The 14,832-nt window shown below is 44.9% G+C and overlaps 1 protein-coding gene across 1 annotated transcript in view; it reads right to left on the bottom strand.

Moving 5' to 3' along the window:
* The window catches only part of LOC134339510 (adhesion G protein-coupled receptor E5-like), a 59,340-nt gene that overhangs the window by 12,198 nt on the left and 32,310 nt on the right, over positions 1–14,832 (bottom strand). Inside the window, exons 8-11 of the mRNA XM_063036106.1 lie at positions 12,595–12,782; positions 12,040–12,210; positions 3,285–3,476; positions 1,609–1,829 (exon numbers count right to left, since the gene is read on the bottom strand). Coding sequence (XP_062892176.1) covers positions 1,609–1,829; positions 3,285–3,476; positions 12,040–12,210; positions 12,595–12,782 — 772 coding nt within the window. The remainder of the gene's footprint in view (positions 1–1,608; positions 1,830–3,284; positions 3,477–12,039; positions 12,211–12,594; positions 12,783–14,832) is intronic.

Genomic DNA, 14,832 nt, shown 5'->3' on the forward strand with positions numbered 1-14,832 from the left:
AGGAGCCGAAAGGTAATGTTGCAGCTATATAGGACCCTGGTCAGATCCCACTTGGAGTGCTGTGCTCAGTTCTGGTCACCTCACTACAGGAAGGATGTGGAAACCATAGAAAGGGTGCAGAGGAGATTTACAAGGATGTTGCCTGGATATGCTGGCATTTATAGCGAGAGGATTCGAGTACAGGAGCAGGGAGGTACTACTGCAGTTGTACAAGGCCTTGGTGAGACCACACCTGGAGTATTGTGTGCAGTTTTGGTCCCCTAATCTGAGGAAAGACATCTTTGCCATAGAGGGAGTACAAAGAAGGTTCACCAGATTGATTCCTGGGATGGCAGGTCTTTCATATGAAGAAAGACTGGATGAACTGGGCTTGTACTCGTTGGAATTTAGAAGATTGAGGGGGGATCTGATTGAAACGTATAAGATCCTAAAGGGATTGGACAGGCTAGATGCAGGAAGATTGTTCCCGATGTTGGGGAGGTCTAGAACGAGGGGTCACAGTTTGAGGATAGAGGGGAAGCCTTTTAGGACCGAGGTTAGGAAAAACTTCTTCACACAGAGAGTGGTGAATCTGTGGAATTCTCTGCCACAGCAAACTGTTGAGGCCAGTTCATTAGCTATGTTTAAAAGGAAGTTAGATATGGCCCTTGTGGCTACAGGGGTCAGGGGGTATGGAGGGAAGGCTGGGTTCTGAGTTGGATGATCAGCCATGATCATAATAAATGGCGGTGCAGGCTCGAAGGGCCGAATGGCCTACTCCTGCACCTATTTTCTATGTTTCTATGTTTCTATGGATTGGGGAGCACACCTTATGAAAATAGGTTGAGTAATTTCTAAGATAGGGACATGTTCGGCACAGCTTTATGGAACGAAGGGCCTGTATTGTGCTGTAGATTTTCTATGTTTCTCTGTTTCTAACATTACCTCTCGGCTCTTAAACTCAATCCCACAATATGATGAAGGCCAATGTACCATACGCCTTCTTAACCACAGAGTCAACCTGCTCAGCAGCTTTGAGCGTCCTATGGATTTGGACCTCAAGATCCCTCTGATCCTCCACACCGTCAAGAGTCTTTCCATTAATGCTATATTCTGCTATCATATTTGACCTACCAAAATGAACTCCATCTGCCACTTTTCAGCCCAGTTGTGCATCCTATCAATGTCCCACTGTAACCTCTGACAGCCCTCCACACTATCCACAACACCCCCAACCTTTGTGTCATCAGCTTATTTACTAACCCATCCCTCCACTTCCTCATCCAGGTCATTTCTAAAAATCACAAAGAGTAGGGGTCCCAGAACAGATCCCTGAGACACACCACTGGTCACCGGCCTCCGTGCAGAATATGACCAGTCTACAACCACTCTTTGCCTTCTGTGGGCAAGCCAGTTCTGGATCTAGTTATATATAAAAAAAAACAACACAGCTTCTGTCTCTTTCTTCTTTCCTTCTAACCAGGTCCAAATCTGTGGTTTGCAAGCTTTCAAAGTTCAAAGTACATTTATTATCAAAGTATGCATACTGTACGCAACTGAGATTTGTCTCCTTACAGCCAGTCATAAAGCAAAGAAATCCAAAAACCCATTAAAAAGAAGAGGACTCACTGTTCTTTGGTTCCGTAGCCCTCCGGGTACACTGCTGCAGAAAGAATGACGATCAGAGCTGGGATGCCATAGGCAACGAGATAGGTGTACTTCCCATAAAGACTCCGGGCCTGAAAGACCTTTACCACCAGCAGGTAGAGATGGAATCCTTCTAGAAGCATCCACATAAAAGATGCCAGGAAGAGGTAATGCAGGAGCCCAGCAATGGTAGCACACACAACCTAGGGAAAGAGAGTCCTTTCAGTGCCACAGACACTTGCAGATTACGCTGTCATGTACACTGCAGCCCTGTCATTTGATGTTGGGAGCCCCCAGCCCTCCACACATTTATAGTGGTAGCAGGTGGAAGAGGGGACATTTCTGCCTGTTCTGAGACATCATTTTCATCTGGGATTTCCCCATAAAATTCTGTCACATTGTCCTGCTGGAAAAGGGTGTCCTGTATTGGGCAAACACGAGGAATTCTGCAGATGCTGGAAATTCAAGCAACACACATCAAAGTTGCTAGTGAACACAGCAGGCCAGGCAGCATCTCTAGGAAGAGGTACAGTCGACGTTTCAGGCCAAAACCCTTCGTCAGGACTAAGGGTCAGTTAGTCCTGATGAAGGGTCTCGGCCTGAAACATCGACTGTACCTCTTCCTAGAGATGCTGCCTGACCTGCTGCGTTCACCAGCAACTTTGATGTGTGTTCCTGTATTGGGGAAGGGATTGTTGCCCTGTAATGATGAAGTGACCAGTGTCCTGTAAATAATAATGGTGCCTGGGAGAGGTGTCCTGTAATGGTGAAGGGGGGATTTGTCCTCTAATAGTGAATGGATGGGTGCTCTATGACAGTGGAAGGCGGACAAGGTTTGAAGTACAGAGAAGCGCCAGGACTGAATGGGAGAATGACTAACCCAGTGGGTCAGTTACACCTTAAACTACTGCAGTCCTCACCCAATCCTCAACGATGATCTGAATGAAAGAACCTTTGATAAAGCAGCTTTACCTCAGCATTATGCTGGGTTACTGCATCATAGAACACAGAACAGCACTGATATAGGCCCTTCAGCCACCATGTCTGCACTCGTTCTCGGAAACACCAGTGCCACAGCGGTGTAGCAGTTGGCAAGATGATACTACAGCTTAGGGGGTTCTGGAGTTTGGAGTTTAATTCTGTCGCCATTCTGTACGGAGTCTCTGTACATGGGGTTTTCGCTGGGTGTTCCTGTTTCCTCCTACGTGTCACAGTTAGGGTAATTGGCCCTTTCATGATTAGGTTAGGATTAATCAGGGTTGTGGGGTTGCTGGAGAAGTGTGGCTCGAAGGGCCAGAAGCGCCTACTTTCTGGTGTATTGCTAAATAACCAAATAATAGATAACATTAACGTGTGATATTGGGACAAATTAATTGTTGATATTTTTCTATCATTTCCTTAATATTGATCCCAGCAAATAAGCAGCTTAAACCCACCATCCCATCCTTGGATTTTGCAAAGTCTATGTTTCTTCATAATCACCATTGGGATTGAGGTTCTGCAATTTTGTGAGAGATAAACCCCCATCTCATAAGCTTAAGTATAAAAATCCATGCGCTCGATGTCGTGAGATCACTGAAGTAGTATTTAGTGCGTTCAGTCAATACCATGCCTGAGGAATCTGTTATTCATCAAGGAGGTTGGCCTCTGGTTGTTACCTTGTTTTCGGTTTTGGATATTCCGATAAGGAACAGCAGTTCTGCCAGGAATAGACAGAGGCAGAGGTGCGTGTGGATAGTGGTCCGTGAGCTCTGGATAGCCCGGCACATGGTGAATGTGATGACCGCCATTAACAATGCCACCAGTGAGATCAAGATGCCGACGTAAGTAATGATGTTAAGAGCAGGATCCTGCAGAGACAGGAGAGGGGATCAGTCTAAAGCAGAAAGGAGGCAGAATTCACTAGTAATTATGTCAAAGGGTCATATAGAAATCAAGAAACTGTAGCATGTACAGGCCATTTGGCCCATCAAACCTGCTCCATCATCTAATATAATCAGAGCAGATCATCTATCTGATTGTCAGTTCCTCTCTCTCATTTCTCCTGATTTCCTGTGTGTCTAGTTATTCTAGAACTAACTAGTTAATCACCAAGCTAAGGTAATTAGCTCAAAGCTGGTTCTCATTACAGAGTTTTTCCTTCTATCAGAAATATGCCCATGTATCAGATTAGATACATGGTTAGAACATATCAACCTGTCTAATCCACACTTAATTTTTGATGCAGATTTGGTGTAGAAAGGTAGGCAGAACAGAGTGGTCATATAATGAATTAGCACACAGCAGGTCCTACAGGGAGCAATGGAATGCTAAAATCTGCAGGTAAAAAATATGAAGTGACATAAAATGCTAGAAATTCATAGCTGATCAGACAGCATCTGTGGAGATAGAATATTATACATTGATACCTTCCATCAGAACTGCCCACCTCTGATAAAATCAGAAAGTCAAATGTTCTTGTCAGATGTGCTGGACCTTTTGGAAAATATCAAGTTGGATATGTTGCCGGGACTGGATGAGATGTACCCCAGGCTACTGTGGGAGGCGAGCAAGGAGATTGCTGAGCCTCTGGCGGTGATTTTTGCATCATCTATGGGGACGGAGAGGTTCCAGAGGATTGGAGGGTTGCGGGTGTTGTTCCTTTATTCAAGAAAGGGAGTAGAGATAGCCCCGGAAATTATAGACCAATGAGTCTTACCTCAGTGGTTGATAAGTTGTTGGAGAAGATCCTGAGAGGCAGGATTTATGAACATTTGGAGAGGCATAATATGATTAGGAATAGTCAGCATGGCTTTGTCAAGGGCAGGTCATGCCTTACAAGCCTGAGTGAATTTTTTGAGGATGTGACAAAACATATTGCTGAAGGAAGAGCAGTAGATGTAGTGTATATGAATTTCAGCAAGGCATTTGATAAGGTACCCCATGCAAGGCTTATTGAGAAAGTAAGGAGGCATGGGATCCAAGGGGATATTGATTTGTGGATCCAGAACTGGCTTGCCCACAGAAGGCAAAGAGTAGTTGTAGATGGGTCATATTCTGCATGGAGGTCAATGACCAGTTGAGTGCCTCAGGGATCTGTTCTGGGATCCCTTCTCTTCTTGATTTTTATAAATGACCTGGATAAGGAAGTGGAGGGATGGGTTAGTACGTTTGCTGATGACACAAAGGTTGGAGGTGTTGTGGATAGTATGGAGGGCTGTCAGAAATTATAGCGGGACATTGATAGGATTCAAAACTGGGCTGAGAAGTGGCAGATGGAGTTCAATTCAGATAAGTGTGAAGTGGTTCATTTTGGTAGGTCAAATGTGATGGCAGAATGTAGTATTAATAATAAGACTCTTGGCAGTGTGGAGGATCAGAGGGATCTTGGGATCCTAGTCCATAGGACACTCAAAGCAGCTGCACAGGTTGACACTATGGTTAAGAAGGCGTACGGTGTATTGGCCTTCATCAATCGTGGAACTGAATTTAGGAGCCGAAAGGTAATGTTGCAGCTATATAGGACCCTGGTCAGACCACACTTGGAGTACTGTACTCAATTCTGGTCGCCTCACTACAGGAAGGACGTGGAAGCCATAGAAAGGGTGCAGAGGAGATTTACAAGGATGTTGCCTGGATTGGGGAGCATGCCTTATGAGAATAGGTTGAGTGAACTCGGCCTTTTCTCCTTGGAGCGACGGAGGATGAGAGGAGACCTGATAGAGGTGTATAAGATGATGAGAGGCATTGATCGTGTGGATGGTCAGAGGCTTTTTCCCAGGACTGAAATGGTTGCACAAGAGGACACAGGTTTAAGGTGCTGTGGAGTTAAGGTACAGAGGAGATGTCAGGGGTAAGTTTTTTTACTCAGAGAGTGGTGAGTCTGTGGAATGGGTTGCCAGCAATGGATGTGGAGGCGGATACAATAAGGTCTTTTAAGAGACTTTTAGATAGGTTTATGGAGCTCAGTAAAATAGAGGGCCTAGTAATTTCTAAGGTAGGGACATGTTCGGCACAATTTTGTGTGCTGAAGGGCCTGTATTGTGCTGTAGGTTTTCTATGTTTCTCTGTTTCTGAAATGCTGAGTTCAGTATTGAGACACAGTGTAGTAAAAGCTTCCACTGGTTTCCCAGAGGGAGAGAAGGTCATTCTGGGAGATGGATGGAGAATTAAAGGTGAGGTTTACCCTTCAAAGGTTCATTTATTATCAACGTATGTATGCAGTATACAACTCTGAGATTCTTCATCACCAGCTAGCCACAAAATAAGGAAAAACCATGGAAGTCCGTTCAGAGAGAAAGAGCAAAACCCACAAAAAAAAAGAATGGCAACATGATCATCAATCCACAAAGCCCCCACCCCGATACAAAATGCAGCAAAAACACTGGCCATAAAAACCCCCTCCTCCTGTACAAAATGCAGACTGAATGGAGATGTTGTGTTCCACTAGGACAATATTTGGTGATCTCATTGGAATGTACGAACTTTGTACTGGGCTTCACAAGCCAGATGGTGTAATTGTTTGGTGACCTTTCATCAGAACTAGGAAAAGTTCAGAAACAAGCAGGCTTTAGATTGGAGAGGATGAAGGAGAGGTGGCTGCTTTAACCTGTAAAGTTGACAGCTTTATTCTCTATTCTCTGTGGTTCCTGAGTCCACTCGCACTGTCATAGTTCTCCAATTCCAATCTGGCAACAAAACTTATCTTCCAGTGGGCACAAAATAGGCCTCTGGTTCAACAATTTCTGATCGCCTGGCTTTTTTCTCTCAGAGTCAGACTGGGCAGCGAGAAACAGAAAATACAAGCTGTTCATGTCTGCACCACCATCCAATTTAGTCCCTGTATTCTCCCTATATCCCTCTCCTTATGGTTTTATGGCCACCTCCTTTTTAAATATTTATACATCCTTGGGCTCCACTGCTTGTTGTGGTGGAGAATTCCACAGACCCACCATTCTTTGGGTGAAAAACCTCCTCTTGATCTCAGTTCTAAATATCATATCCCATAAAGTGCAGCTGTAACCTCCAGTTGTGAGATTCCTTGCCACTGGGAACATCCTCCTTACATCCATTTTGTCTCTTCACAGTTCTTCAGATCCCCTCTCATCTGTCTAAGCTGCAAAGGGAAGAATGGGAGGAACACCCAGTAAATTCAGAAGGGTTAGACCCCAGGACATACGAAAGATGCAGACTCCAGTAGGGAGTGGATCCCAGCATGCAAGGGAGCAGATCCAGCAGATCCAGTGGGGAACAGCACATAACAATAAAACAGATCCCTGAAATCTGAAACTGAAAAAAAACCACCGAAACTACTGTAAGCATCGAGCAGATCAAGGCAGCATCCATAGAAAGAGGAGCAATTTATGTTTCCAAGACCCTCATCAGAACTAGGAAAGACTCTGTGGTGGTAGAGAATGTGGGGATGGAGTGGATAGAACAAAGAAAATTTCTAGTTGTTATCACATTGGGGAGAAACATATGGGAAGCCCAAAGGGAACAGAATGAATGTGCAGAATCCACTAGCTCTAGCAGAGCACAGCACCTGCCACATTCAGTACAGAACAAAACCGGCAAAGTCAAGACACACGAGAGAAAATGCTAGTGTCCAGATGAAGGGTCACAACACAAAATGGTGACTGCTATTTGCCTCTACAGATTCTGCCTGGTCCATTGAATTCCTCCAGCACCTTGTGTAAAATCAGGACAGAAAAACACTATCATCAGAGAAAGCATCCTCTCTGGATACCATGGTTTGGTATGAAACTTCAGAGAATTGTGGGCAATTCAGCACATTACGAAAACCAGCCTCACCTCAATGAATTCTGTCTACACTTGTCACTGCCTCAGTAACATTGCCTGCAGGATCATACAGCCCACCCACCCCGGACATTCTCTCTTCTCCACCTCCCATGAGACTGAAGATACTGAAGCCTGAATGTACATACCACCAAGCTCAAGATCAGCTTCTCTCCCACTCTTAAAAGATTATTGAATGATTCCCTAGTTTGATAACATGGATTCTTAATCTGACAATCTATGTCCTTGCACGTTGTTGCCTAAATAAACCAAATTCAATTCCATTTCCAGTCCCCATGTCCAGCTGGGAAAAGACCCTAGCTGATCTGGCAGCACTCAGTACTCCCAGAACAGAGAAGATTCCAGCATGTTGCCTTGTCCTTCGGGACCAGTCGGGAGGAGCTCTCAGAAAGTCCTGCAAGGCAAAAAGTCCTGAAGGGCTCACTCGGGACAACCTGGATTATTAAACCAGGAGACAGTGTTCAGCTAGTTCAGTACGGGGCACACAACAGCTGCAGACGCTATAATTTGGAGCAACAAACAATCTGCTGAAGGAACTCAGTGGATCAAGCAACATCTGTATGAGGAAAGGAACAATTGTTTCTGTTGGAGATTCTCGTAATTGGGAGTTCTGGAGACGGTTTCAACTTGATATTCCTTTCCTCTGAAAGACTGTCGTCGACCCATTGAACTCCACCAGCAGACACTTGGCCAGCAAGAAGCAGTTCCCAGCAGAGCAGGGGGGGAGCAGCAGTGGTCTTGTCCAGTTTGAGGGGGAACAGGCAGGAAATCCAGCAGGTTCTTGAGGAAGCAGTTGTCAAAATTCAGAAGGGGAAGATTGCAGCAACTCTGTTCAAGTTGAAGTTTATTGTCAGCTGACTGTACATAGTGTTACGTACCCCGTAACTGGGTTGCCAAACCAGCAGAAATGGATCACTCAGTTGGAGTCTGGAGTACTAGAACTAAGAAAGTTTTATTAAAGAAACAAGCAACACAGTAATCGAAAGGATAATAAATGCAACAGTTCAGTGATGATAAACACACATGTGCACAGAATTAAGATAACAGCATCAATCAAGCTCTATCGTTGTCTAGGGGTAAATGACCAATTTCAAAATGACTCAACGTTCAGTCCAGTTTGTAGTTCAGTTCGCAGTAATCGTTGTCATGGCGATGGACAAGGTGGGGAAGAGAGACATAGAATAGGAACAACTCATCATTCAGCACAGCTTCACTCACAGACCAGCGAGATGGCTCACAAACAGCTTTTGGGCAGGTCCTTGGTGATGTCACCTGAGGTCACCGACTGTGACCCCTCCTCCAGATGCGGTCGATCCTCTGCAGTGAACCCGGCACCCAGGCAAGGGCGGACACACACCGGGTTCCCGCTGATCGTACCTTTCCACCCTTGTCGTTGTCTGGGACTTCTCACCCACTCGTGAGAAGCGCACCGCTTCCAGGGTCTCGTTACCTCGGGTGGCGTGTGTCTGTCTTAGCGAACCTGTCCCTTTTTATCCCCCTGCTGGGGTATCGCCTGTCCATCACTTCAAACAGTTCAGGGTTCAAAGGGGGGAGCCGCTCCAGACAGCTCTTCCTCCCACATCCCTTCATTACACATCTCCAGACGCTGCTCCATTGTTCCTTATCTCTCCTTCCCCTGAGGGCAGGTGGCAGACCAACTGCTGATGCCACTGATGCTAGCCCAGGCCAGCAAACATCTTAATTTTATGTGTATTCTCGTAACAATAGTCATAGTGATCCCGGGGGAAATTGATTTTTGTTACAGTTGCACCATAAATAATAAATAGTAATAAAACCATAAATAGTTAAATAATAATATGTAAATTATGCCAGGAAATAAGTCCAGGACCGCCTATTGGCTCAGGGTGTCTGACCTTCCAAGGGAGGAGTTGTAAAGTTTGATGGCCACAGGCAGGAATGACTTCCTATGACGCTCTGTGTTGCATCTCGGTGGAATGAGTCTCTGGCTGAATGTACTCCTGTGCCCAACCAGTACATTATGTAGTGGATGGGAGACATTGTGCAAGATGGCATGTAACTTAGACAGCATCCTCTTTTCAGACACCACGGTCAGAGAGTCCAGTTCCATCCCCACAACATCACTGGCCTTACCAAAGGGAACAGTGTTCCTCCAGGGAACAGTGCAGCCACAAAACACAACGTTCGCAGTACATAAACCAAAATATTACATAAACAAGTCAATAAAGTATGATTCAAAATGTATGCAAAACAGGTAAGCTGTAAACAGTATCAGTGAAGAGCATCCTAACCTATGATCAGACATCATTGGTGACAGGGTATTCATTAGACTCACAGCCTGAGGGAGAGAAGGTGTTACCCAGTGTAGCAGTCCTAGTCCTGATGCTTTAGCACCTCCTTCCTCACAGTGGGTCAGAGATTGTAGGATGGGTGGTGGGGTGCTTGGGGTCCTTTGTATATAATGCTGCTGGTAAATGGCACAAATAGGGAAGGGAGACCCTAGTGATTCTCTTTGTGGTGCCAACTGTTCTCTGTAGGGTCTTGTGGTCTGACGCCTTGCAGGTTCCGTACCACACAATGATGCAGCCAGACAGGACACTGTCAATGGTGCTCCTGTAGAAAGTTGTGTGTCCAGGTTAGCTCATTGTTATGTGCACACAAAGGAAGTTTGTATTCTTCACTCTCTGCACAGCTGAGCCATTGATGTGGAATGGGGGGTGGTCGACCTGTGCCTTCCTGAAGTCCACAATCATCTCTTGTCCACGTTGAGACTCGGGTTGTTGTTCTCACACCATTTGAAGAACCTCCCCACTTTCCTCTCTGTATGCCCCATTGTTATTGATGAGACAACCACTATTGTATCATCAACAAACTGGATGATATGATTTGAGCTGAATCTGGCAGTGCAGTCATGAGTCAGCAGTGTGAATCACAGTGGGCTGAACACACAGCCCTGGGGGGCACCAGTGCTCAGCATGATGAAGCTTGAGATGCTGCTGCCAATTTGGACTGACTGGGATCTTTCTGTTAAAAAGTCCAAAATCCAGTTGCAGAGAGGGGTCCAATTACAAACAAGAGAAAAGCTGCAGATGCTGGAAATCCAAGTAACACACACAAGATGCTGGAGGAGCACAGCAGTCCAGTCCTGTCGAAGGGTCTTGGCCTGAAATGTCAACTGTACTCTTTTCCATAAATATTGGCTAGTCTACTGAGTTCCTCCATTTTGTGTGTGTTTACTTGCAGAGAGGGGTGTTGAGTCCCAGTGAGGACAATTTACCCACCACCCTTGAGAGATGGTTAGATTAAACACCGAGCGAAGTTGATGAACTGCATTCTGGAGTACGAGGTGTCGTATTCTTTTTGGTTCAGGACAGAATGCTATGGCATCATCAGTGCATCAGTTTGAGCAGTCAGCAAACTGGATGGGTCTAGTGTAGTTGGAAGATGGCATTTTACAGTATATAATCTATTACCAGCTGCTCAAAACATTTCACGATTGTGAAGTCAGTGCCACTGGGCAGAATTGTTGAGGCTATTTAACATTGCACTCTTGGGCACTGGAATGATGGTGGCTGCCTTGAAGCCTGCAGAGAGAGTGGACTTTTCAAAGAGATGTTAAAGAAGTCCGTTAAGAACACTGTCAGCTGTTCCATACTCCCTCTGCGTCTGTCCAGGTATGTTGTCCACCCCCGCAGATTTGCTTGGGTTTACCCTGGCTAGGATCCTTCTTACCTTGGCTGCAGCTAGAAGGGGTGTCTGATCCTTGGGGAAAGGGTGCTTTCCTTGATGTTACAGTATATTGTTCAATGCATCAAATCATGTATAGAAGGCATTCTGGCGATCGAGAAAGGAGGCATCATTGTTGTTGATGCAGAGGGTGAGTTTATAATCTGTTATGGTTTGAATACCCTGCCATATGTGCTGCGATTCCTGTTGTCACAGAAGAGTCTGTGAATTTTCTGTGTGTACTCACACTTTGCCTCCCTGATGGACTGGGAGAGCATGGCTCTTGCTGATCTAAGAGATGTTCTTTTCCCTGATCTGAAGGCAGTGGCCCCATCCTCAAGTAATGATGAATCTCTGCTCCTCCCGTGGAGGGTCAGACACCCTGAGTCAATAGGCTGGTCCTGGACTTATTTCCAACTGACATAGTTTGCATATTGTTGTTTGATCCTTTGTGGTTTTTGTGTTTCTATATTTATGCTCTATTCTTGGTGGTGCAGCTGTAATGAAACTCAATTTCCCTCGGGATCAATAAAGTATGTCTATGTCTATCTCTGCAGCCAGCTATTATTTCTGGTTTGCCCTAGCGTTGTAAGGTTTAATCATGGCAATGCCCTCAATGCAATTTCCTATGTAACCAGTTGTACTGTATGTTTGAGTACAGTAATCTTATTCATCCTGTAGAACACAATGCAGCAGGGACAAACACCAATTTGGTTCAATTGGTTGCAATACCCAGAATTCCCAGCAGAGAATAGTATTCTGCTGGCCCTCCAGAGCCACCACTGCAGAATGTACTGGCCAATGGGCTGCTAGGCTTAGGAAGGCAGTTCACCCTGAGCACAAATCCTCAATCTTGCTCTCACCACCCAGACAGACCCTCCGGCCCACCCTGAAGCTCCAGCAGCCTCTCACCTCCACCTTGTAAAGAGCAACCAGCACGGCGAAGTTACTCAGGTGCTTGCAGTTACAGAATGTGTGGGACTGATTGGAGAATGTCTTCCTACAGCCAGTGGTTGACCAGAAAACCCTTCCCTGGCTCTTACGCAGGAAGACACAGACTGTGTATTCATCGACGTTATCTACCTACAAAAGGACAGTCAACAGATTGCAATCAACTGATGATATCAGCGCAAAATAAAATTTTCCATCTACGCCAATGCAGATAAACCCCCTGCTCCTTCAGTAAACCATAACACTGGAGAACTTTTGGAAACACACACTCTTACTGTTACTCTCACTGTAACATGACACTCCCAATGCCCCTAGGTTAACACTGACAACCCACACCACTCACTGGACCATTAATCCACCTCATGTACTCACTGTAACATGACACATCCCAGACCCTTCACTGTAACACCTACACACGCCACACCCCTCACTCTGATACACCGCTTATTGTAACATTTATTTCACAGATCCCTTCAGGGACAATGATAACAACTTGGATCTCTTTGATTTTTAAACCTCTTTGTTTTTGATGATAAATGTGACGTTTTCAAGACTTTGATTGGTGGTGGTCAGTATGGCCATCAGCAGGTTTGAATGCAGCTCCAAATGCTCCTTCCCAAACTTCTTATTCTCCATTTCCAGCTCTTTCACATTCAGTAACGCCCCCAACTTCATACAGACAACGAAAGAAACAGCTGCAAATTCTGTTGGGAAACAGGATTGGTGGTGTTACATGAAGTGATAAAATTTGTACCTGAGGAAAGAGGAAGCTGAGAAGAACTTGGTGAATTTGGAGGAAGCTGTTACGTCTGTTTTTGGAAACATAAAACACAGAGCAATACAGCTCAGGACAGCAAACCAGGCCCTTTGGCCCACGCAGTTGTTCCAACATTTTAAACTACTCTAAGATCAAACTGACCCTTCCCTCCTACACAGCCTTTGAACATTCTTTCATCCATGCACAAATCTAAGCTTCACATAGTTGTCCCTTATGTATTACACCCAACAATCTCTATGTAATAAAACCTACCTCTGGCATCTCCCCTGTACTTTCCTCCAAAACCTCCATAACCTTGAAGTTATGCCCCCTTGTTTTAGCCATTTATGCCCTGGAAAAAGGTCTCTAGCTGTCCACTCTATCTATATGGCTTATCACCTTGATTATTTTTATCAATCCATCTTTCATCTGCCTTCGCTCAAAAGGTAAAAACCCTGGTTTGCTCAACCTTTCCTCATGAGATATGCTCTCCAATCCAGGCAGCATCCTGGTAAATCTCCTCTGTGCCCTCTCTAAACCTTCCACATCCTTCCTATAATGAGGTGATTAGAACTGAATACTCCAAATGTGGTCTAACCTGGGTTTTTTTAGAGCTGCAACATTATCTCCCGGCTCTTAAACTCAGTCCCCTAATTAATTAATGCCAACACACCATACACCTTAACAACCCTATCAACTTGAGCAGCAACTATTTGGAATGATAGACCTAGACCCCAACAACCATTTGTTCCTCAGCACTGCTAAGAATTCTTAGTAAATGGATCCTGGAGAAGAATTATGAGGGACTAGTGGATGTATTTTGGCATTGCAGATCATGTTGCATCACAGTTCCAGCAACTGTAGTTCAATCTGGATCTCATCTGCTGACTAGGTGAAGCTTGCATGTTCTCCCAGTGATGATGTAAGTGTCCTCAGGTGTGCCAGTTTACTCCTACATCTCAAAGATGTACCCAGTGGTAGGTTAAAAGGAATCAGAGGGTGGTGGTGAAGAGTTGTTTCCAATTTGGAAGCCAATAACTAGTGGTGTGCCACAGAGATCAGTGCTGAGTCCTCTGTTGTTTGGTTACATATCAACAATTTGGGTGAGAATATAAGTGCTAGAGTTAATAATTTTATAGATGGCAGCTGGTGTAGTGGACAATAAAAAGGTGATCTAAGATTGCAACCAGATCTAGATGAACTGGGTAAAAGAATGGGACATTGAGTTCTATGCAGTAAAGTGTGATGTGATGCATTCTGAGAAGTTAATCAAGGGCTGGACACACATACGAATGACAGGTCCCTGCAGAGTGTTTTCGGACAGAGAGACCTAGGCTACAAATATATAGTTCCCTGAAAGTGGTGACAGAGGCAGACAAAGTGAAGAAAGTATGTTGCAACTCTGCATTTGTCAGATAGGAAATGAGTTGGGACAACACGTTAAAGGACAGTGATAAGAAATTCAGTGGCAAAATACTATAGGAAGGATGCTGCTAAGTTTTAAGAAAATATTTATGATGTTGAAGTGTTATAAGATGAGGTTGGGCAGGCTAGGACTTTGGTCCTTGGAGTGTAGAAGATTGGAGGTGGTGATATAATAGACGAGAATTAAACATGAGGGACCTTGATAATGTAAACACATTTGGTCTTTTTCCCAGCAAAGGGGAACATGATACTAGAAGAAATAGGCTTAAGGTGAGAGGGGAAAGGTTTAAAAGGAACTTGAGGGGCAACTTTCTATGGAGTTTGTTACCACAGGCAACTGTGGAGGCCAGGTCATTGGGTGTATTTAAGGCAGAGATTGATAGGTTCTTGATTGGACATGGCATCAAAGGTTATGGGGAGAAGGCTGGAAAATGGGGTTGAGGAGGGGTAAAAAAAAGGATCAGCCATGATTGAATGCTGGAGCAGACTTGTTGAGCCAAATGGCCGAATGTTACTCCTATGACTAATGGTCATATGGTTAACTTCTTCACACAGAAGGTAGTGTGTATATG

This window comes from Mobula hypostoma, chromosome 29 (assembly GCF_963921235.1).
Source record: "Mobula hypostoma chromosome 29, sMobHyp1.1, whole genome shotgun sequence".
Taxonomy (NCBI): Eukaryota; Metazoa; Chordata; class Chondrichthyes; order Myliobatiformes; family Myliobatidae; genus Mobula; species Mobula hypostoma.